Source organism: Heliconius melpomene, chromosome 16 (genome assembly GCF_056956725.1).
Source record: "Heliconius melpomene rosina isolate 202511_hmr_F chromosome 16, ASM5695672v1, whole genome shotgun sequence".
In the NCBI taxonomy this organism is placed as follows: Eukaryota; Metazoa; Arthropoda; class Insecta; order Lepidoptera; family Nymphalidae; genus Heliconius; species Heliconius melpomene.
In genome coordinates this window covers 6,309,969-6,335,845 of record NC_140404.1, presented here as the reverse complement: position 1 = coordinate 6,335,845, position 25,877 = coordinate 6,309,969, and the positions used below count along the sequence as shown (strand labels likewise).

At 33.0% G+C, this 25,877-nt stretch overlaps 2 protein-coding genes across 5 annotated transcripts in view; one reads left to right on the top strand and one right to left on the bottom strand.

Moving 5' to 3' along the window:
• The first annotated feature begins 141 nt into the window (after positions 1–141).
• Positions 142–1,979, top strand: Grx5 (Glutaredoxin 5). The gene is made up of 2 exons (XM_085199477.1): positions 142–513; positions 709–1,979. The coding sequence occupies exons 1-2, from the start codon at positions 258–260 to the stop codon at positions 891–893; spliced, it is 441 nt and encodes a 146-aa protein (XP_085055603.1). The 5' UTR covers positions 142–257; the 3' UTR covers positions 894–1,979.
• Actn (alpha actinin) overlaps positions 1,680–25,877 on the bottom strand; it is a 36,481-nt gene continuing 12,283 nt past the window's right edge. Inside the window, exons 2-20 of one of the 4 annotated variants that reach the window (XM_085199476.1) lie at positions 12,923–13,127; positions 11,689–11,819; positions 11,305–11,539; positions 10,959–11,044; positions 9,472–9,549; positions 9,009–9,101; positions 8,625–8,728; positions 8,187–8,313; positions 7,723–7,870; positions 7,278–7,428; positions 6,860–7,045; positions 6,492–6,714; positions 5,974–6,162; positions 5,405–5,532; positions 4,861–5,039; positions 4,199–4,321; positions 3,549–3,655; positions 2,998–3,156; positions 1,680–2,569 (exon numbers count right to left, since the gene is read on the bottom strand). In XM_085199476.1, the coding sequence (XP_085055602.1) occupies positions 2,998–3,156; positions 3,549–3,655; positions 4,199–4,321; positions 4,861–5,039; positions 5,405–5,532; positions 5,974–6,162; positions 6,492–6,714; positions 6,860–7,045; positions 7,278–7,428; positions 7,723–7,870; positions 8,187–8,313; positions 8,625–8,728; positions 9,009–9,101; positions 9,472–9,549; positions 10,959–11,044; positions 11,305–11,539; positions 11,689–11,819; positions 12,923–13,127 (2,652 nt within the window). In that variant the 3' untranslated portion in view covers positions 1,680–2,569. Of the gene's footprint in view, positions 2,570–2,970; positions 3,157–3,548; positions 3,656–4,198; positions 4,322–4,860; positions 5,040–5,404; positions 5,533–5,973; positions 6,163–6,491; positions 6,715–6,859; positions 7,046–7,277; positions 7,429–7,722; positions 7,871–8,186; positions 8,314–8,624; positions 8,729–9,008; positions 9,102–9,471; positions 9,558–10,958; positions 11,045–11,304; positions 11,540–11,688; positions 11,820–12,922; positions 13,128–25,877 lie in introns of all 4 variants that reach the window. The other 3 variants (XM_085199474.1, XM_085199473.1, XM_085199475.1) reach the window with 3 other exon arrangements.

Genomic DNA, 25,877 nt, shown 5'->3' with positions numbered 1-25,877 from the left:
ATGTTAGTGTTAGCGTTCAAGTGTAAAAGTGGCTAGATTTAAGTGAAAAAAAGACGTTAACAGCTTCCGTTAAAAACGTTAACCGCTTCCGTTTTCTAACGTTAGATTATGATCTATAGTATGGCCATTTACTAACATTTTGTACTGTCATTGTCAACTGTTTGACAGCTTGAATTATTCAATTTCATGAAATTTTAGGATAAATTTGGTATAATTAACAATTTAGAATTCTAGATAATACTTTTGAAAATAATAAAATGAATACTTTATTAAGAAGAAACTTAGTGCCATTTTGTAATACAACTTTCAAATTATCTGCTCGATTGTTTGCCGATGCGGCTGTAAATGAGAAAATTGACAAAATTGTTAAAAACAATAAAGTAGTTGTTTTCATGAAAGGCATACCAGACGCGCCTCGTTGTGGATTTAGTAATGCTGTGGTACAAATAATGAGAATGCACGCTGTACCATATGAAAGTCACGATGTCTTATCTGATGAAAACCTTAGGCAAGGTTGGTATATCCCAAAGAAATTATATAATAGCGTGATTTTCTGTTAATATTCCTTGACTGCAATAACAAAGTGACTAGCAATAATAATTTTCCAACTCGTATTTATACTTTTTTATTTACTTAATAGGTATATTGATAGAATAAATATGTTTTACTTATGTTTTTATTTCATAAGCTACATGTTATTTTTTGTAGGTATTAAAGAATATTCAAATTGGCCTACTATTCCACAAGTTTTTATCAATGGAGAATTTGTTGGTGGTTGTGACATAATGCTGCAAATGCACCAGTCAGGAGAGCTTGTTGAAGAATTAAAAAAAGTTGGTATCAAAAGTGCTTTATTGACAGCTGAAGAAACAAAAAAGGAAGAGAGCAAGTAATTTTAAGTCATAGTAATGATTCAATTATAAAGTAAATTTTGTGTTAGGCTTTATAGGAATGGTTTAAGTCAAATTTGGTCTGAAATAGATTTATTACAATAATTGTATTTGCCATATTTACATTATTTAAAATTTTAAATGTTGTTGTTGACTCTTAATGTATCTTTGTTTCTTATAATATTCTTTGTTAATTTAATCTAGTAACAGGACGAAAAGGAACTGAATGCTGAGGTTTGTCCTGTTACGACAGCGAAGAAATGATAATAATTTATTCCTCTGAGTGAGAATTAAATTTTTTGCACAATATTTTAATTTTTAGCTCATTTACCCAATTGAAAACCAATATATCATATTGTTTGAGCATTTGAATTGTAGTTATTATTTATTTATAAATAAAATATACAATACACACTTGTATTGCCATATCATGTCTTAAGCAACTAGCATTGTGTATATATCAAATAGATATCAAATACATATTTTTTTGCCAATTATGTTTATTATATAAAATTCACTCATCAAATTCTCAGTTTTTTGCTCTCTGCCTAAATTCGTTTAATCTAGTATATACAATAGGGGCTAAAGTCAAAAACATAGTCTATATACTAGACAAGGGAAATAACAAAAATATCATTCAACTACACATCCATGTTTCCAAATCTACTGCACCATGACAATATCGTCAATTTTTGGTTGTAATCTTTAATATTGTGATGTAGATCTTGTTTAGACTTATATGACACAAATATAAATGTAATGTATTATAAAAGTAAATAAAAGAAACAATTGTTTAAGAGCTCTTTATTAAATTAGCTGTACATTCGAGTTAGTATACTTTTTGGGCACATAATTCATTCTTAATCTACATACCGCTGCTTCCTCCATAGTAAAATTGGTTGATTTAACAACACAGTCAATATTAAAAGACAAAAAAGATATGGCAGATCATTTATTTAGAGTACTCATACTAAAAATACTCTTACAAACGATTATCATACAAAAATGATATTCAGATGATAAATAAATAGATGCAGGCAAGTTATGGCGTTTTATGACAATAAATAATTTGTGTGACACTTCCCTGCATTTGTGTTCTTACATATTATACTATAATATGTTAAATGTCCCTACCAAAGTACATTAATTACTAATGGCAGTAATTAAAAAAAAAATCAAACTTGTATAAATAATGTTTGCTTAATAAATAAATAAAATATAAAAAAAAAAAACATTCTTACAATGTGAACGAGTCTCATATTGGTGTCACACATTAGCCGAGTCTAACATTAGCACCATCTTTAACTTACTAAATAATCAATTTGTGACTTTCCCCATAATTTCATACAAAGATAAAAAAATCCTAACTCTAATATATAAATAGTATAGTTATAGTTAAAATACACATATTCCTTCTGATTTGAGCCAAAAGTGGGTAAAGTGGTAGGAAAGTTAATGGCATTTTTGGTTTTAAGATTGCACATTTTTTTAATACAGAACTGTTAAGTCTAAATTGGCACAAAAATTGTTTTGCGTTAAATTGACCTGGTTAGGGCGAAATGAGGTCAAAGTAAGAAAATAATTTTTGTGTTATTATATCGGAGCGTCCCCTCTACGTCGCGCCAAGCCTCGCCGAGTCTCTGATGATGACTGATGATGTCCGATGGTGACTGATTGACCTGTATTTATATAAATATATTGTTAGTTGATTTTTAGTAGATTTTTTTTGGGTTTCTATAATTCATAAAACATATGTAAAATATTTTTGAGACTCAGTGACTCAGAGACAGTGCACGGATTAACATTAACAACTCCTATTTCCTATGTGAATATATAAGCAGAATGGAATTTACTTTTGCTTTCATAGTTAGGGAGGGATATAGCTTTATTTATATTTAAATATATTTATGCCTACGAATTTTGGCACAAGACAATAACATTACGTTGGGAACTTGCCAAAAATGTGTTATTTTATTATTAGTTTCAATTGTTCTATTATAAGGTGGCTATATACTGCTTATAGTGCAGTTTTACTATAAGTATATGGTGATGGCTGATGATTTACAGGTATAATGTGTACCTAGAGTCTCCCCATAGAGCTACGTACTTAGAGGTCGGTCTCCCCGTAGAGCGCGGTAGAGAAGGCCATGTAGTCGAGCGCGTGGGGCGGCGCGTTGGGCCCGCGGTAGGGCGGCATGCGCGCCACGCAGTACTCCGCCTGGTCCGGTGGCAGCTCGCGACGCAGCTCGTCCGCAGTTATGTAGGGCTGGGGGGGAAGATATATAGATTATTTATTTTATGTTTGTTGGAAAATATTCTTCAATTTGATCCCCACTTGAGGAAATGAAATATTTATTTATATTTTTTTATTTCTTCGCTCTGGTGTCGAAGCAAAGAGCGGCGTTGAGTTTAGCCTTTCGGAGGAAAATGGGAAACGGAGTGTATTAATATTAGGTTCCCTCTGCCTGTCATACCGTGAGATATAGCGTGAAGCTGATTTTTTTATTTATTCTTCATATAAGATATAATTAACATTGATATTTTTGTTTGAATTAAATTATGTTTTTCTTGGTTTATTTTCTGCAATCAGTCATTTGAGAGCAAATCACTATTTAAATATAAACACATAAGATGTTATAAGTAAATGAATTTCAATACCTTATCGCCAGCTAAGATCCTGAAGCTGTCGATGACCTGTTCAGCAGTATCTGTGTCGGTGGACTCCCGGGTCATAAAGTCGAGGAAAGCATCGAATGAGACGTAACCTGGGGATTTAGTCAGTTTTGTTTATGATATTTTCCTTTTATTTATATTAAAAATGTTGAGGTTTTTAATTCTGAAAATAACATTGTCGGAATGTAAACACGGATGTGCGTTCGACTCCCACTCGCGGAATGAATTATTAGCTTCCTTATTATAGTAAAAACTTAAGGCGCGGCGTTGAATTCCGTCACTCATCATGCTACGTCTTAACACCTAGTTACCCTATATTCTACAATGGTTCTGATTGTAATGATAGTTATAATATTTCCATTATAATTATGTCTTTATATAAGTAATATAAATTACTAATTAGTTTATATTACTTTATACAATCTTATACAAAAATAAAGACTAAGTGTTTGTTCACAATTATGATGGAATCAGATACGTAAGAAGTTTTAAAGTTTAATGTTTTGAAAATTATTATACATATTTAAATTATTTTCATGTTTCAATTTAGTTTTTATATTTTAGTATTTTATATTAGTTACTTAACACTAGTTTCTCCTAGCTTCCAGAAAAATAATTATTAATAGTAACATTACCAGTATTATTAGGATCAACAACGGCCAGAATACGTTGGAAGTCGAGTTCCCCTTGACGGTCTTTACCGATGCTGTAGCCGAGAGACACTAAGCAGGACTTCAGCTCTTCTGGTGCTAGACGACCTGTTTTGAAATTTTGTTTTGCTTTAGTATGATTTACTAAAAGGAACTTTGGGATCAATATATTTATTTATAATTAAAAATAGCTGTCAATAGAAAAAAAAGTTACCGAAACTGATACACATATTGGGATGTGAATATAGGTATTCAAATATAAAAAGAATACTCTTAAGGCTTTCTGAACTTTTGCACATTGTTCACTCGAGAAGGAAATACTTAAAAGCATAGGACGACAAATAGTTTGAGTGTTGTGAAGACGGACACGAGTAAATAATCATATATATTATTTACTGTGTGTCACATATAAACCGGCACAGTAAATAATCCTTGGCGTGGATATTCGTGCAGTGTGAGCAGGGGCATCCCTATGTAGGCATCTAAGATACGTATTATGCTCAAGTGTTGGCGTGTATCTCTGATAATTCATTAAGTTCTTGGCGATCCATAAAAAATCTAAAATCAAATCTGCCATCTACAACTTCAGAACGGCCACAACTCGCCAACCGTACTGTAAACCCTATAGTCTCATTAAATAAACATACCAGTACGATTCTTATCAAAGTGGTTGAACGAAGCGCGGAACTCTGTCAGTTGTTCTTGCGTGATGCCCTTAGAGTCGCGCGTGAGGATCTGGTTCTCGACCTCGTTGATGGTGCGATTGATGGACGTTAGCAGTTGTTCCCAGCCGACGCGGAGTGTCTCCATTGTGTATTGAGAATACCTGCGGTAATGGGGATATTTATAGTGCGAAATATATGTTTTTTTTCTTTATTTTAAGATAAGCAGACTCGGATATAGTATTGAGATACTTCACTACACTTACACTGTCGTGTAAGTATGTCTTTTACTAATTCTACTGTATTTGGGTTTTGTTATAGTTATAAATCAAAATATAGTTTTGAAGATTTATAAAAAGTTTTCTTAATAGAATTTTTTTTATAAATCTTAAAAAACTTTTTCTATTAAGAAAATTTTATAAAATTAGATTTAAAATAAGTTGTCCAGGGAAATTTGTAAAAAACATTTATAGAAATTTAATGTTCCATATAATAAAAGTTATTTAAGTATAACTAAAACGACACAAACCTGTTCTCAAAGATCATGCCCTCCTGTACAGCTTGGTGGATACGTTCTAGCTCTTCAATGTGTGGCTTGTACGCGTATACACCGGCTTCGTACTCCTTCAGCCTGTGCAGCTGGTCTTCTAGCGAGCCCTGTAAATTTGATTTAAAATCGTGATAAAGTATCCAAGACATAGCGATGTGTTGAGTCACGCCATCTCAACATACAACGATTCGAAAATTGTATGGAAAGGAACGAGGAATGGAGTGCCTTAATACCAAGTCCTAACTTGCTATTTTAAAATTATAAAATTTGAGACTTGTATTAAAAATTATATAAGTCTTAAGTTTAATTTTAGGATATCAATGTTAATTTCAATGAAAATGTTGGTTGTGAATTTTTTTTTAATATTTTATTCTAATGTGTTTTCTGTGCAAATTACAAAAGATGTGAATGAAAGAAATTTCAATTCAGTTTCTAATAATTAAGTAATAAGATATATTAGTTTTTCAGTAAGTTTCTGGAATTCTCTGGAACTAGTCATCACATATCGGGCCGTTTTTGTTGTTACAGTATATAATATATAAGTATACCTGCAGTCCCATGCCGATGGCGGTGACGGCGTCCATCTGCCTCTCGATCCATGGCCCGACGGCGTTGGCCTTCTCTGCGAACTGGCGTCTCAGGGTCTCGTTGTTCTGCTGCTTGCGCAGCTCGGCGGCCAGCGTGGCGTCGCGCTGCGGGACTAGTTGACGCACGTCCGACCATTTGCGGTTGAGTTCCTGGTGATCATAATTATGTAATATTTGTATAAGTACGGGGCTTAGTTACATTGTAGAGGTAACCTATTACATATTGTATTTATATATATATGTGAGTGTTTGTTTATTGATTATTTTTAACAAAATGTTTGAAATTACTAAAGTATGATATTGATTTATATTTAATGTGTAATTATATTTTCTATTGTTAACAATGAGTCTCTGTATAAAAATATATGATAATGAACTATAAAATATTTATAGTAATCATATTTAAAATTAAAATCAGTGCATATATGTACAATAAAATGTATGAAATAATATTTAATATATAAAAAAATGTTACTAACATGAGCAGTAAGAGCGGTGTATGGGTTCTCCAAGCCACCAGGAATCTGGTGCTGCTTCACAGTGGCTTCCACCTGGTGTACTAAGTTCACAATCGCTTGGTATTCCTTATCAGCTTCTCCCAGAGTAGCCTTGAAACGCGCGTGGGCGTCCATCAGGCCGGAGATCTCTTCGATGGTGTGGACGATGAACATATCTACTAGGTCCTCGCGGGTGCCGTCCAGCCTGATTGTAATAGAAAATGTATATTTAGAGAAGTTGCTTGTTGTTAATTAAAAGAGCGACTTAATACACTACACTACACTTATAACTACTAGGACAATATGTAGCGTTTAGCTTCGCCACTCGTCAATATTTATTAGTCAGTTACCAGTTGTTGAAGGGCGCGGCGCGCTTCGCGAACTCGAGGTGCAGCAGGTCGATCTGCTCGAGCACGCGCTCGGCGTCGTCGAGAGCAGCGCGGCGACGCTGCGTGAGCGCGCCCAGCCGGTCCCACTGCCCGCAGATGCGCTGGCAGCGCGCATTCACGCTGGCTACCTCGTGGTACTCTAGTGTGCTGGGGAAGTACGAAATTAAAAAATGAAATCAAAAACAGCTCCTACAGTTTTTTAGTCAATCCTCACGTCTGATTTAAGACCTTAGTCACAGACAAAACAAATTGGAATAAAATGGACAAACCTAGTAGCGCCGGAGCATCGAATTTTGACTATAAAATAATATTTACTTATTTAATAGGATATGGTAGTTACAACAAAAATAAATAAATAATTTAAATAAAATAAACATACTTCAACTCCTGTGCAATGGCCGCGATCTGTTCCACGCGGTCCTGGTGCGCGGCGAGATCGGACTCGAACGCTTCGTGCTTCTTCTTCAGAGCCTTGATGTCGTACAACTTGCATTGCCTGTAGTCTTGCGATTGGAGCATTTCCTCTTTTCCTGTGGAATTTAGTATTGGGTTTGATTTATAAGTGTTCGTTTAAAAATAAGGTTTTTTAGCATCATGCTGTATCTCGCATATAGCAAAGTAGCCGGCAAGATCAGTTTTAAGACAATGTCACCCACGCATAAATCTTTTTTTTTCGTTTTGAGTGGAAACTAACGCCACGAGAAATCTTGTACCCAGAAAAAGGAAATTAAAACAAGTCATTTTCCGCCCACATCATCCCCACCATCATTTTGGTCCTTCGAGCCAGATTTTTTAAAATTTCAATTAGTAATAGATTTATTTACCTCTGGTCCAGTCTTCGTGGATGTCGGCCTTGTGCTTGAACTTCTGAGCAAGATATTCGAGACGCTCAAGACGCATCATCTCGCTCAAGAGCCATTCTTCGAATGCCTTTTCGGCGATTTCAAGACCCTTCCATGCTTGGGCGATGTCCTGAGTAAAATAAATAGTAAATGTAAAACATTTTTATAAAATCAATTTATCTTTGAAATAAAACTTCGTTAAGTTTTTCTTCAAAGATAAATTGATTGACTCGAGGAGATGAAATGTTTATTTAAATTTATATTTCCATTTCTTCGCTCTGGTGTCGAGGTAAAGCGCGGTGATGAGTTCTGCCGCTCAACACGCAATAACTCCAGAATTCGGCAGAAAGTGGGGAACGGAAACACTAGGTTCCCTCTGCCTACCCTGCTGTGTGCGGAATACAGTGTGGAGCTGATTTTTATAAAACTAAATGTATGATACTTACAGAAACCATCTTGCCTTCAGTGGGCATGTAGGCGGGGCGGTTGCTGAGGCGCAGTTTAGTTTGTAGGGTGTTAAAGTTGGTCTCAAGTTTGGCCTTCTGTTCTACACGTGGTGGCTTGTGTTTACGCCTGAAAAAAAAAAAAGGTATTATTTTAAATATTTCTTTTATTATCTCATATTCTCGAGTTTGACAGGTAATCCTAATTATAAGAAAATTTGATACTTTTCTTGTTTAACCAGATTGCAGATTATTTTAATTCTACTAGTGATATATTTTATCATTTTGTCATGACACTAATAAGAGAAACGTCAACATTGCACATTTCTGAATTTTCACCAGCCAAATTTTAGGATTTACTATTTTAATAACTAACTTTTTTGTCGAAAGTGGTACCGTAAGTATATAAACTTTCTCTGTATTCAGATATATATTACATACCTGTAAGTACGGTAGTCCTCCAGTTTCTTCTGGCAACCGGCAAGCGAGTTGTCGGTTTGGCGGCTGTTGAGCCACGGCATTGTGCGCCGGATCCAGTCCAATAACTACATGTAAATATAAAAGGAAATAAACATTACATACTCGTATATTAGTCATCACTTAAAACCTTATTTGGGTAGACTTTATGATGCTTCCCTTCCATGTCCTCTTATAATATTTCCATGTTTATTTTCCTGATCTCGTAGGTATTTCGGAAAAAAATCTGTACTGTCAATCATTGAGTAATAAATAAATTTTACACATTTACATACTCGTATATGAAAAGATGATTATATTTTTATTATATAATACAAAATAAAAGCTTTTAAAAATGGTGATTCTTACGTCGCTGGCGAGACGTTCGTACTCTTCCATAAGGCGTTCGTTCTCCTGGTTGACTTTGAGAACTTTGCAAATGCGGTTGGCGGCAGTTTCAGCCTGTTAAATAGCAAAGTAATTAAATTTAAATTGTTTTACTTTTATTATATGCATGTTTATAAGTTATTTTGTAAAGTGTATAAGTAAATATAAATAAAATATTAAGTGTATTATAATAAACCTTCATTTAAATTAAATAATTAACTGAAATTCTATATGTTATTTAGCGAAAACTAGAATAACTTTCTTGTATGGAATTTAAATAATATTATTAAAAGTTGGATGAACAAAATGAAATTAAATTTAATCCATCCGTTCATGTTATGTGTATTTGGAAGTAATTTTGTATTTTAACCATTTGAAAGTGTAGATTGGTGTATTATATTAAAAAAAACAATACAAAACATAAAAGCACAGGTAAGGAACGAACCTTCTGCGCGCCAGAGAAGCAATGGTAGTATGAAGATACGTAGGTCATGACGGCGCGCTCGTCCGGCATCGCCGTGTTCTGGAGATCTAGCGCGCAAGCGACACGGGGTTAGTTCATGCGGTTTATACTATATGTATGTATGGGATGTTTGCATTTTGTAGTGCTTTTTGTATGTATTTATGTGTTGAGAAATTCTCATTGAATTATCTTTTAAAGATGTAATTTAAGTTTGGATTTAAATGGATAATTCTATTTAATTATTATATGGTTTATATTTTTAAGTATTTTATTTATTTCTTTTATTTGGAATATCCGTAATATTTTATTATAATTATATATTATATGTATAAATATTTACTATATATATTTATATATTTATTGGATGTATATGTATGTATATTTTACTTCTGCACACCTGCATACTTATTATCCCACATTCCCACATGACAAGGTTGGCTGGGAGAGAACGCTTTTAGCGCTAAGCCCGCCTTTTGTACAATGTTTTTTTGTAATTTTGTGCAATAAAGTATATATAAATAAATATATAATAATTAAGATTTATTAATATATATTGTCGGTTTGCTTAGTGAATTATGTAACTGATATAATTAAAATTAGGTTGTCAATGTATTGTAATCAGCCCTACTGTTGAGAAGAACTAACAATTTCTTATCAGGATATTATTAGTCTTGATGTCTTATCAATATTATTGATTTGATATATGTAAGCAAAATCGTGACGATAGTAATTGTAGAATTTATTTTTATATTTTAAAATCATTACTATCAATACTAGGTGCATTATATGCTCTTGCTGTAGATAAATTGTATATTATGTATGTATGTTGTTATTGATATATTATCAAGATATACATATATAACATATATGTCTTAATAGATAGGTAGTTTTTATTGTTGCACGTTAAGCTGTATAAAAATGAGGAAAGCAAAGACGAATACAAACATCCCAGAACTTCGGTTTTTGTTTAAGTTATCATAAAGTTAATTACGAAATTAAGCTACAATAGTGTTACTTAAAATATAAATTATTCAACTGCGACAAGTAATAATATAAAAGTAGTAGATATCTAAATAGATTTATGTATGTATAATTAAATTTTCAACAATATGAAATTGGTAGAACACGTGTAGAGGAGGATGGTTATGGGAGCTTGAAAAATGGTATAATCACCAAACGGTCGTCCGTTCGAATGAAGGAATTTTGTATGTAATATTGAATGATTCGTATATAAACTATAAAGCCAATAAATTGTTTTATGAACAAGCGTAAGCGTAAAGCGACAGATAGAGACAGACAGTTGCGTTTACTTCGCACATATTTGCCTATTTATTCATAAGAGCTCCCATTACCAATACATATCCCCTACAGAACACTGCTAACATTCGGAGCATGCTATAAGTGACACACAAAGGCGTTAGGGCTCGGGTAACGTATTGTGGCGGCCATTTTGTTTTTTTTTTTTATACCTGTTGCGCGCCTTGGAAAGCGTGGTAGTAACATGACACATAGGTCATAATGGCGCGTTCGTCCGGCTTTGGCGTGTTTATAAGGTCTGCAATTATACTATAACTGTGATTCATTGTTTACATTTTTTTAATATCAGTTTCTTATGAACATTGAATTTGTTGTCGTTTGCTAATTTACTGATATATTATAAATTGAATGTTTGTAAACAAATATGTTTAGGATTATTATAATTTGAAATTGCGGTTCTAGACAAATGGAGAAAAGTATAATTATTGATCTATTTGAAATTTTTGAAAGAAATTAAATAAAATCTCATAATATAATAAGCTAGCCCAAAATTCTTACCGTCGGGGTCCAACATGCGAGGGATATCGAGGTATTTCTCGGCGACATCGAAAGCGGTGTTTAAGTTCTCCAGAGGGTTGTCCTTAGAGAGTTTGCTGTAATCGATCAGGTCTGGTCTGTGCCTGTGAATGAGAGCGCAGAACGCCAAACCGTCCTTGAAGGAAAGATGGAAGTTCTGTACGTTCACGTTCTTGTAAGGTGCTGTCTTACGCTGGCACCAGAGAAGTAAACCTTCCTGCAAAGTAAAATAGCCATTGAGTTATATGTGCCTTAGAAATTTTGGGTTGAAATGATGCCAAACCAAAATTAAGTAAAAATTTTAATATTTGAAAGTTTTTAAGAATATTCAGTCATTAAGCAAATTTTAAGTTCATTCTAATATACCTTAGCGGTCATTTCTTCAACTGAGATATCTTGGATGGCGAATCTCAGAATGATGGTCCAGATCATACCGAGTGTCATCTTAAGGTTGCCATCAACGATTTCTTCGGCACCAATAGATACCAATTTTACACCTGAAAAGGAGAAAAATTGGTTTGAATACAAGCAACCAATTAGAAATTCGTAGCTAACATAAACTTTCTTCATATTTTTAACGGTTTACTTATAAGAAATTTGTTTTATTTAATAATTTGATCACGATATAACATATAGTAATTTCAGTAAGACGTAGTGAGTGTAGACAGGTGCCTTGACCTAATGGCTCTAAGAATAAACACTTCCATTAGTTTAGATTGCTAAAGATCGTTTAGATTCTACGACTAGAGAGTTAATGATACTACATATATTGAAGCTGAATGTATAGAGCTTTCTAGATATGAATTTAACGACAGTGTGGGTTTATAACAGTAAAAATTTAATAACAATGACCATTTTTAATTGAAATTGTACTAGAGTTAATAAAATATAGTATAATAATATAAATTATTGTTCTTAATATAACAATAAGGTAGTATATGTAAAATAATAATGTAATAGGTATCGCTCTTAACTCGTATCTACTTGTTGAGTTTATTTGAATTTCGATTTGGAAGATTAGTTGATACTTAATAAAATGACCTAACCGGTTTTATTAATAGTAATTGTAAGATTTGTAGTTGGACATGTTTTTTTTATTTATTTTTTAATATGAAACAAAACATGTTATGTGAAAAGGAGACATGTTTTTTCAAAGTTCAGTTTATGCTAAAATTATAGATATAATATGAGTCATAATAAGATTACTCTGTTGCAATGATAAATCGTTGTCGGATATCTATCTTCAATTCACACCCACGTTCATGTAACATATAACATTTTATAATTACATATTATATGTAAACTTTAATTAATATTATTGCAACTACTGATGACTTTATTCATTTTTAACGTTGAAAAAAAGTAATGTAGTTAACCTGTATTTAATTTAGTAGTGTGCATTTCCTTGTTCTGGTAATATGACAAAACGCAGCGTTTACTTCCGCCATTCAACAGGAGGAACGGAGTGTCATAACACTTATATTTTTTAAAATGTAATTGAAGCAAGATCGAGGCAAAGTGCCACTAAACACACAATGCGGCGGAAAGTGATAAACGAAGTGTTTAACACTAAGTTTTCTTTGCCTAAAGGATTTCATACCTTTAGATGCGATGAAGTCCAAAGCCTTGTTGACATTGGCGATCTTGTGGAAGCGCATTTTGCCACGGTCGGGCTTGGGTAGGGTTTCACCAGAGATTACTTCCAGCAGCAACATGAGTTTGAGGCCATTACGGAAGTCATCCTCGATGTTTTCGATGCCGGTGCCAGCTTTCCTTAAGTGACTGTTGCACCATGCTGTGAAAGTCTGGAAATGAAAAACAATATGTTATTTACATATCTTTGACAGAAGAATAATGTAGTGTAGAAGCTTAGAATTTTTAAGATTATGGCCTAGAAATTATTTTAAAAAATAAATGTAAGCCATATACTATGGAATTTAAATTACAATAATATGCGTATATTTTTAAATTTATATTTTTGCAACTAGAAGAACTAGAATTATAAATATCCATATTTAAATCTGTTTAACAGTTATAGTGACCTCACCACTGAAGTATTTCACTAGCTAGTCTTCGAAGAAAATTAGGTAATAAAAGTATTTAATTGGCTTTGATCATTGGTTGGTATGATTCAAATATATATTTTTTAACTTTTACGTAATTTCAGGATATTGCGGAGTATGCGTAAAGAACCTAGTGACTCGTGACATTCTTAATGTTACACTGAATCAGAGACATTGCGTGAAGCGGAATTTAACGCCACACATTTATACTATTAGACATTTTTTGAACCAAAAATAAAAACTTCAATATTATTATGAATATAGTTATTTAAAACATCGTTTAAAAAGCATATAAGTACTATAAAAAACAGCATAAGCTTTAACGGCCTTTGAACTTTTTTCAGACATATGATTCTTACGCGCGAGTGTCGGTTTACAAGCACCTGTGTTAAGTTGAATGTAAAATATCGGGAATCCCATTTTGATGCAGCTACTGGTGTCATTAATCGATACTGCATGCGAGGGGACGAGGGTCCGACCCCCCTGTATGCGAAATTCGCGGCGTAGTTAGATATTTAATGTTTATATTATTTTGTAGTATTAGTAGGTATAGTTGCGATTTCTGGAGGCATTGCGAGTTGAGTAGTGGAACTTAACGCCGTGTTTTGTCTCGACACTAGAGTGAAGAAATGAAAAAATATATATATTTCTTCGAGTGGGAATCGAGCCTACAATCTGGCGAGTTTACCGTCTCACGTTTGGGCTTCTGCGCCACAACTGGCCTCATAGTTACTGTTACTTATGCTTATGAATAAAAATATTTCATATTTATTTGATTATTTTGTAAATAAATTATTATTAAATAAAAACTATTAATATAAAATGATAATAAATTTAGTTTCAAGTTTTATCAAAAGTGTCAAGAGTAATAAATTCAATTGAATTTTGATTAATAGACTAGTAAAAACTTGATGTAGGTAAATGGGATGCATAGTTGAAGTCGTCTTTCCAAACTAGTTTGATATGAAATTTGTTTATTAATAAATGTACGAGTGTCTGCGTGGTCCAGCCACTTCATTATCAGTGTCAGTTTATACATATCTAATATGTAAGTAAAGGTATAATGTCTGGCACGGTAGACTCATATTGCAATTTGCTTACTACGTTGTTTACTAAGCTGCCGTTGTGGCGCCGTGGCTCAAGGAACGACTGTAAACGCGAAGGTTGTAGGTTCGATTCCCACTCCAGTGAAAAAAAATCATTGCTCTATTACCAGAGGTAACAAAGCAAAGCACGGCGATGAGTTCTGCCACTCAACACGCAATGCCTCCAGAATTCGGCAGTGTGTTGACAGGTGACACGTACGCCCATTTGCCTTCTTTTCCATAAAAAAGAGCATTCTGGAGACATTTCTGTGTTAAAATTCTATTCTATTTTTCATCTTCTCTATAGCTTCTCTCTAATAGAATTTTGGTATTAAAAGTCAAAAACCATCATAAGCAGTACGTATGTACATATATCCTTAAAGTCGCAACCAAGATCATACCTTTCCTAATCTAATGCTACAATCACGCTCTGGCCTCGTTGTCTCTTGCATTGGGTAAGAATGAAAGTTGCAATATTGAAAATAGCTCACAAATGAACTACATTCACGGGTACACGATTTGTTAATGCTGATATGGCAAAAGTCAAGCTGAGACGGTCAAGATGGCATTTAATATGACTTCTTCGATTCTTCTGGCTCTTTTCGTGGTGGATAAATTCGCATTCGGAGCAATGTTTAAAATATTGTTATTATAATAAACTGATTAAACATTGTTAAAGTTTCCCTTTCGTCATATAACTCAGAATATTTATAAATAGACGGAAAGTTGAAACGGTTTAAACCATAAGATTTTGTATGCCAATAGACGTATATTGGGGAAATATATCTTAATCTCGATGAGATACCTTATTATAATAATTTCAGTTCAGTTCAGTTCTTAATTTATGGGATTATTTAATTTCAATAGTACATGTAATTGCATATATTTCATATCAAATAACAAAACATAGGTGACTAACATATTTAGCAAGATAAGAGTTACAGCTAACTTATAGGTAATTTGTTATGCACATTTAAAAAATATAAACGTCTGCTAACCTTAAAACCTCCTAAAATAAATATCGTGGACATTTATATTAACATTTTAGAGAACTTACATTCTTTTAATGAATTACGAGTGTTTTGAGGTATCTCTTAGGTAAATCAATAGTGTTAAGTAGTGTAAAATTTCTAGAGCAGAAATTTTAATATTTTCATTTAAGAATAGTATAGCATTGTCTATTATTATCTATTATTTAAGGATATCACACAGATAATAAATATATGTCTTTATAAAAAAATACAATGAACATTGTCTAGAGAAGAATCTCAAGTCAAATCTTGAGACATTTATAGAGAAATGGATTTTAAGAACGCGGACATGATAATTTAAACTTAGTTTTAATATAAGTGAAAAAAAACAACACTAAATATCTAATAGTATTTTTATAAAAACTAATAAGTTTATTTGGCAAACAGACTATTTACATCTATTTAACCGTCATTAGGTAAGTCAATCATCAATACATGCAAATTAATTCCAATAGAAATGTACAATAACTTCTAAAGCGATGTAATGTGTATTATTTTCCCACCTAAATCAATAGAAAATTGTACATTGGAACGTGTGTGAAGGTAAAGTTTCTCTAATATTTAAACTTTTTACTTTGTTACTTTAATACCAAAGACTCAATTATGTATACCATTTATTTTCAATTATTTTCAAATACCTTTTAGACTGATGTAAACGTATTTTATCAAGAATAAATGTTATTTCCATTATAAAATGAATTTAATTTATAGCTAAAAACAGTTTGAGATGCATGAAACGATCCACATCTGCATCAAGGGGCAGGTGGTCGAGTTAACCCTCGACTAGTTAGTTTTACGTAGATAGGTTCACACTATTTAAAATACAGGTTTGGTAAATGGCACACTTATGAAATGCAAACGTTTAGAACCGTTCGTTCCAAGGCCAGTACAGATAAGTATAATAGAATATAATAATATGTACATTTTTTCTATTTAGCGTCACGCTGTATCCCGCACACTAAAGGGTAGGCAGAGGGAACCTAGTGTTAATACACTCTGTTCCCCCTCAACGCCACGTTTTGCCTCGTCACGTAAATATTATTTGTTTTTATTTTCTCGAGCGGAAATCGAACCCGAACAACATGTCGCGTTTACAGTCAGTTTTCTCTATTCTAGTCTATTAGTTACTATTATAATAACATAATAGCAACTTAGTTCATTCAAAACTGCTTCGCCTTTTACAAACATTGGATCTGACAATTAGATCGATCTCTTACTCCTGTGAAACGATAACACGAGACTGCTTGTATCGCGGAAGTTGGTAGTAATAAAATAAATTGATATATTGCTTGGGTTAAGCGTTCACGGGCATTATATTGTAGTAACTTGGGATCATAAAATGATATTGAAATATTCGATTTATAAGAGTTTCTTAGTCTTCCAATAATTCCAGTTTTCTTCCAGATTGTATAGTACTTTTATCCAGAATTATGTAAAAGCGATTTAAAATGTTTTTGATAAAAGTAAAAAAAATAGTTAATTATGTAAGTATTAAGAGTAGGCACTAATAACAACGTACTTTTATGGCATTCATTGTAAAACAAAAAGTATAAATTATACAACGGATGCTGTTATCACATGCGATTAGACGGTGACATATTTTCCTTTGTACCTACATTTTATTAACCTAAACCTCAAAAACGTTCTTTTTAAACAATAATAAAAAATATATATCCTATGCATGTAATTCAAGATTACAAGTACTGATATAACTGTAAGAGAAATAGGGGGAGACTTCGGTTGACCTTCCAAAACACAGTATCCGTTGATACTGTCGGAGGAAGGTCACGTAAAAAGCATGAGGATCCCCCAGTTGATGACAGTGGACGAGGCGAAAGAGGTATGTAGAGACTAACTACCCCGCTAGGGGTAAAACGTTAAGTTAAGATATAACTAGAACAAAGTATTAATTCATGTTTTGAATACATGTCAAGCCAACATTTACCGTAACTCGCAAGCCTATCTTGTCAATAGCCGATTAGTGGATTGGAAAAAAAAAACATTACAATAGGATATTACGTAAATGTGTCAGTAATTGATGTTATCGTTGAATCTTTTCTAGACTTCAATTGTTATATACCAACCATTCTTCCAAAGTCATGATTTAAAACGGACAATAAACGAGTGGCCTTGTCAAAGTACGAGTATGTGTTGTGAAACTGTACAAATTGTACCTATATCTTTTTTTCAGCTTCACGCTGAATCCCGTCTCTCTCCTCCTCCTCTTTCCCTATATCGTCTTAAGTGGAAATCGAATCCACAACCTGTCGTGTTTACAGTCACAGGCCTGTGCCACTGCGCCATTACTGGCTCAAAATAGGTAGATAATAAAAATTAAGAAATAAAACATGAACACCGGAACGCGTTATCAAACTGCATTCTGACGACATATTACATATTATATGAGTCACCGTCGAAAGCTTGGCAAGGGACTGCCAACCAGTGGACTGGATAATAATACCTGCCATTAATGTATGACCTACAGCTACTGACCTACTGCTGTATACTGCCCGTGTCATCAGATTAACGGTGGAAGTAACGGGAACGATTTTTACAGGCATACTCTTTTTGATCGAGAGGAAACCCTTTTACGTGTATGTTTCTTTTTGCGGGTTATGTGGGACTCATGGACCGGCAGGTGTAGGCTGTCCACACTACACACTAAAACCTCACGGTGCTCCTCCTCGATCGCCACAGGCCGGGGCTACGGGAGCCAAGGATTCTTCCATAACACCTATGGAGGGAGTCTGCTAGGCAAGTTTCGGTGTCAAGGGTGGTCACCCTCGACGGTCTGCTCAGAAAAGCACATGGGAGCAACCTGCGCACGGTTAGGTGAGTAGGCAATCAGCTTTACAACCATTTCCTACAGGTTCGTTGATAAATATAAATATCTGGACTATTCTAAGGCCAAGACATTAAAATGAGGGCAGTTTATGATTCATTAAGAGCCGTGACAGGTTTTATTTAGTGTACAAAATTTATAGCATTGATCTTTATTTTGACTGAGATTTTTTAATATTAGTGAAGGTTATGTTTCTATTCTTAGATAGAAAGAAGAAGAAACTTGTAAGGCACTATATATTTTATCTTACATGGGCTACCACCGCAAAATAGAGCCTTGTAACATCGGTAATTTTTTCATATAATAATTATATTGTTAACTATAAAACTCTCTAAATAATAAAAAAAATCATCTATCTACATTAACAAACGACACATCAAAAACAAAATTAAACTGATGACACATTTTAGTTAAGCAATAAATATTTCTAAAGAACAAAAATTATAACTCGCAACAGTCGCGTTCAGAGAAAATGTCCTTGAGATAAAACATAGAGCGACCTAGAATGTGAAAATAACCCCGCATCACCTTGCGGCTCTCACGGCCAGCGTAGATCTAAAATAAAGTGCAGGTGTAGAAGTTATTTAGGCATACCAACATTTCATACTGCTGGACTCTTCGACTTTCGTAAGATTCTCGTGTTTAGTACAAGGTGACTATATACTAAAATATATTAATTCTATGTATTTATGTATTATTGTATGCACTTTATATTTATAATATTTAACTGATAATTAATGCTTCAAATGTCTAAAACGTCATAAAAATTGTAAAGGGGCAAAGACGCTGGTGGCTGTGACACAGTTTATACTAGTACGGCTACCAACGCACTCCTCTTCACTCAAGAGGCAATTTGTAACATTTAAGTTGATTTGAATAAATATTTTGAATTTGAATTGAATTTGAATTTATCTTAAAACATTAGATGAGACTGTCGCAGCGCAGGCACAAGGATGTGAACGGGGCGGTTGTGGGTTCAATCCCCACACGAGGGGATTAAATTATTATTTATAAAAAAAATAATTTCTCTGAATTTTGGGTTGATTCCGCTATTTAACACAATATTTTGAAAAATGCGGCGAAAAGTGGAGAATTGAGTGTCTTAACTCTTGGTTCAGTTCTGCCTACGTATATACGGGATACAGAATGAATATGATTTTTTTCATTTGTTTCTTAAATAAAGAAAACCAGCAATGAAAATATGTGTTAAATAAATAGAGTCCAATTCGATGTCAAATATTCTACCGTAAAACAATAATGTGTAAAAAATATTTTTTTTTGACATCCAAGGGCAAATAATTTGTCAAATTATTCAACATATGTTTTAATAATTACACGTGACAGTGACGAATGTAATTTATGGACAAGTTATATTTCTATATTTATAAACTAGTATCTAGCTCACGGCGTCGCCCGCTCGAACCATAAGAATATTTATTAATGAATGTGAATTGCGTTTGTATTCTAATAGCATTATTTTTTAAAGATATCTCTATACATTGAAAATTTAAGTTTCTGCTAAATTAATAACCATTTACCTCGTGGCAACGTTGTCAGAAAAAATACTTAATATTAATTTAATTTTTTTATTTATGCACCGATTCAAATAAAATAAACACTAAATGTTGAGGGCATTTTGACAAAATACAATAGTTTAACTTTATGTTTCTGAGATTACCTTGTACAAACGCACAAATATTTTAAAAATCTATGTTTTCGTTTAATAATAGACTTTCTCACCTTCTAATTAAAGACAGTAATCAGTTACAATTTTATTACGAGTTCTTAACACAACATCATTCGTTTAACTTCAATAATTCTCTTCCACTTCAAGTTTAAATTTTTCTCACATTCATAGGGTGACTGGAAGAAATCTCTGTTAGGGATAAGTTCACCTTAGCCAAAAAAAATTCTGGACTACATATCAATCTTTGTTACTTAAAATAAAGAGAGAAAAGAAGAATATATAGAACAATTTTAATTTTACAATTACTCTTTAGAATATAACGCAGCATCTCCAAGACAGTGATCATCACATTCTATTGTTACATTACCTTCAACTATTACATAACGTATTTAGAATCAGACTGGCCATTCTTTTAATAATAACATTTGTTTATGAAATAGAATAATATAGTGTTAGTCACGAATAAGCGAGTATTTATTAAACTGAATAGAATGGACATAACGTGATATATCTAATGGCCTTTGAGTTCTGTTAGTTGGTCCATCCTGAATGTAGAAACTGCTGAAAATATCAATTTCTCTGGTAACACTATGTTTTCAATGTACTTATATGTTGTGTAAAAGGACACATTTGATTTTACTATAATGATGATCATTGTAGATGAATAATTGTGTTTGTTTGTATTAGTAAAATAAATAAAAAAATAAATTAGCGTCACGCTGTATCCCGCACCCAGCAGGGTAGGCAGAGGGAGCCTAGTGTTAAGATACTCAGTTCCCCACTTTTTGCCGAATTCTGGAGGCACTGCGTGTTGAGTGGCAGAACTTGTATTAGTACATTTTGTAAATTTCATATGATATTTAGATTTAGTTATTGTGTTAACTTTTAAGATACGATTTAATTTTTCTCATTAATATTGCTCGAATAGACCGTAAACGAATTATTTGGCATGTCACTAGCTTGGCTTGCAACACTATTTGATACCTACGGCCTCTATTTATCTAGGCGTACAACTGTCTATTAAATTACGTTGATTTATGAGGAATTCGTATTCGATTTAACAGCGAAATCAAATAAAATAACCTTCGGAACCACTCTAGACTAAAGTGCTCTCATTGATACCTTTTCAATTTGTGATAGCTTGGTGGATTGTCACTTGTAATCAAGCGTGAAGATTCGGTCTTTAGCTTTATTTATTAAGTAAAAAAACTGTCTTGTTTACTTTTTCTAAAGTAATACTCTGTTACTTTCTACGACTAAAATGATATCAGGAGAAGGTGGTGCTATGAAAAAGAAAAACAAAGAAAAATGTCTTACGAATTTTAACTTATTGATATCAACGCAATGTACAATTCAGTTTCTTTATGTAGATTTTTTATTTTGACTTTTGACATCTTTGGTGCATAAATGTTAATATTTAGCAGAAACTTTACATGTAAAAGTTAGTGGGTGTTGGTATAATCGATGAAAGCGTCTGTGAAAGACCATACATAGAAAGTTTGTAAAATTTATATTTTGGTGCTTCAATTAATTACTTTCAATAAATATCCAGTTTCAAGTTATGAAGTTGATGGCGAAGGTATGCGAAATGAATATTTGTTGAGAGAAAAATAGTAGGCACAGGCAGTATTTAAAAATAATTTACGTAGAACTATTTACTTTATTCTTGATCGAGCTTTGTTATACTTAGCTATGGTTATAGCTAAAAATAAAAATAATAAATATTTATAGTTTTTGTAAAGGAAGTATGCGCCCACTAAGGGGGATGTGACCAAACTTTTTCTATATAAAACGAGTACTTTTCTTATCCATTGACACTGAAACAATTTAAATGATATTGAAACTGACAAGACAATCGGTGATTATATTGATTGATGAGTGCCAGCGGTGGTCGATGTTATTCTAATGATGGAATAATGGTTTTCCAGCAACCAGCACTATTTACATCTGAATTTATTATTGCAAGAAATGTCTTGTTATTTTTAAAACAACAAGAAGACATGAATATATCATTAACATTAAATTCCACGAATATTGCTTACAGCATAAACGAGGTTTTAAATACAATTTTTTTCAAGAAAATGTTTATATGAATCGGATACATAGTCTTTCGTACTGGTTTCGAACTGGGACTGGGACTAGGACGAATTTAGTAGAAAATATTAGTTGCTCTTAGATTTCCTACACTAATTAATACTGAAAGAGATATCCGTTAAGACAAAGAAAGTATCACTTTATAGCTCTACGCATGTATTTCTTCATTAGGAGGGAGGATGAAGGGTAGGCAGAGGGAACCTAATGTTGACACACCGCTTCCCACTCACCACTTTCCGCTGAATTCTTGAGGCACTGCGCGTTGAGTGGCAGAGCTCGACGTCGCGTTTTGCCTCGTTGCCAGAGCGAAGAAATGAAAATTATATTTTTCATGCAATAAAATAATATATTATCGACAAACAGATTAGACGATTAAACAAATGATATCGGAATAGCTGATAAGTGACATCATTACAATAATTGTCTTTAGTGTGTAACACGCAAAGTAAACATCTCGGGTCGTGTTTGTACAATTGAGACCTAATTACCGTAGACGATTGCAAATAAGAATTTCTATCGTTTCAATTTTTTTGTTGAATTTCCGTTGATTTTATGATGTCATGATAAAAAAACGCGTTAAAATTTAAAAATAATATAAGGTTTGAGTAGAATTATGTTATATTTATGTGTAATTTTTTTTTCAATTATAGAAATAATAATTTCTTTATTAAATTGAAAATTATTAAATGGATGTTTAGATATGACGAAACCCTAACATATATTCTCATAATATTGTTATATATAATTTACTAGCATCTTAACTTAAAAATTAATAGAAATTTATAAAAAAATAGGACTGACTATACCTGCAAAGGTGTTTCGATTTGGCCCAACGCCAATTTTCAATTTAGTATCATTTTGATAAACAATGTAAGGACCGTTAACCGACATACTTTGAATGGTAAACAAACAAAGTGAAGAGACGTGTTGGTACGACACGCGATCGGATAAAACATACGACAAGATAAGTGTTTATTTTAGTAGTTTCACCCGCTGTATCCCTCACACAGCAGGGTAGGCAGAGGGAACCTAGTGTTACGTTCCCCATTTACCTCTGAATTCTGAAGGCACTGTGTGTTAAGTGGAGGCACTCAACGCCGCGCGTCTCGACACCAGAGCGAAGAAAATGAAAATATGAAAATTTTCATTTTCTCGAGCGGGAATCGAACCCACAAGCCGTCACACTTTGTGCCCCTGCCCCTCTTTTTCATATGTCAGCATGATTTTGGAGTTTTAGTGTAATTCACTACTTTACGGTAATACCTGAGTGAGTATTTAATATCCGGTATTTGTGTCCAGTGTTATTGTCTTGTGTGGTTTCAATACCTGAAAAAGAGATAAAGGATTTTATTAATGTTTGCAATTATTAGCATTTTGTTGCAGGGTCATTTTACCGACTGTTTAGGAAGGGTTATTGAAAGATTTCATTTTCTGATAATTCTATTTAAACTACTGCCTTTTCCCTGGTCTGGTTAGATATAAATTAATAGATATTTGAAAAATATATAAAATATTCAAAAAAAATAACTAAACACGCTTTTTTAACAGAAGATTTAAATATATATGATGAACTCGATATGTTTACTAGAAGGCAGTTCAAGGTTCCGTCAGCCATTTTCCAATACCATCATCAGAAGGTATTGACATCTAATCTACATATAATTGCCAAGTAATAGTAGTTCGACCTAATAAAAGCATGTTAAAAATATCTCAAAAGTTGAGGAGTTACAAGATTTCCCCTGCTTATATATAATCTGGTGATGCAAGAAAAGATAAAAAAGATATAATTGGCCCAGCTACTTGAAGACTAAGTACTCATTATAAGTATCTATATTGTAGATAGTAATATTTTTTGTGTGGGCGCGTGAAAAGCCGTCTGGGATATTTTCATCCAACGGAGGCTATTATTACAAACACATCCGGCGTTCGAGCTCTAGAAAAATCTGTTACTAGTATGAAAAATTGCAAAACGAGAGTTTTACTCTAAAATTTGAATGCCCGACCGAATGGAAGGTCCATTCTAAGCATCAGTTCTACGACCAGCATTTCATTTATTTTATCGGTTCTATTATATCTGAGACCGGTCGTAGGTCCCCACTCGAGTGGATGAAATTTTTATTTAAATTTACATTTCGATTTCTCCGCTCTGGTGTTGAGGCAAAGCGCGGCGTTTAGTTCTCGCACACAACACGCAATGCCTCTAGATTTCGGCAAAAAGTGGGGAATGGAGTGTTACACTAGGTTCCCTCTGCGTACCCTGCTGTGTGCGGGATACAGCTAGAAGCTAATTTGACTTGATTCGATTTTCTCATTTGTCAGTGATGAAATCTTAAGCGTTCATTATATGTAGGTATGTGTCAGTATTAAGAAACACAAGACTGTCTATACTCTGGTTATTTCCAAAGTGATTACTCACACATTTTTAAATATACGTAATAAGACTACTTCCGCGCCAGCACGATCCTGTCAAACTATAAATAAAGTCCGCTACGATCATATCTTTTATAAGCATATAGGAATGGAATGTGTAAATTTATGGATATTTTTTTCCAGAATAAATACTGGATATTTTGGAGTAATCGAGTGCGAACCTAAAGATGATAATACAAAAAGAAACTTAGGCATTTCTGATAAAGCCTAATGGAATGTTATAGTAGATTTTCTTTATCAACACAATTGCCTCAATAACGTAAAAATAATATGAGAAAAATATTTTAGTTTGAATTGATAATAACATAACTTAAACGTTAACATTCTTTTGTAAGCATTTTAATGAAAAAATTATGCAAGACATGTGTTCTATGACTAACAATTTTTCATAGGTATGCCCGGAGTAAATATTAATGTACGAGTATGTCATAGTCATTTTTTAATTAAAACCATTTAAGCTTATTATTGTAACATTAACTAATAGTTACACTGTACTTTTGGTTATTTCTCTCTTCTTTTTCATAGAAAATGTAGAGAGTTAACTAGTGTTAACTAATTCCGTTCTTTACTTAAATATATCTGCGAATAAATATAAACTTTTATTTTTATCTTATCTTTTATTAATTCAAAGGGAATTATAACTTCAAGGATTATTTTTATTCCTAATTAAATAATAAATTTTTAATATATTTTTTTTAAAAGTTAAAAGTAACATAAGTAATGTGAATCAACAAGAAAAGCCATGTTATAGTAGTTATATATTCTATATTTTACTTGATATAATGTTTTCGCTTCACTTCGCAAGTATTTCATGACGTATAGACATACAATTATTAACAATAGAGTATAGCTAATATTTGCACACAATGCACACTCATAACACTCCCATAGACTGTAAATAGGGTTAGTTAAAGTTTTTGTTTAAACAGACTGGAGACAGGCACTTATATCGAATAGTTTATGAAAAGATAAAATTAAATTAGTTCATTAAGTAAGAAATAACGTTATAGTTTTACATAGGTATATAGAAAACCATGTATAACTATAATATTTTTTTTCAGCTTTACGCTTTATTCCACACACAGCAGGGTAGGCAGAGAGAACCTAGTGTTAGGACACTCTGTTTCCTGTTTCCCGAATCCCTCCCGCCGCCCTCGACATCAGATGGAAGAAATGATGATATTAAATATTTCATTTCCTCGACTGGGAATCGAACTCACAACCTGTTGCTTTTACAATCACATACTTGGGCCCCTGCGCCACGACTGGCATAATATAATAATATTATATATTATTCTTAAATTATATATGTAGGATTTTTAT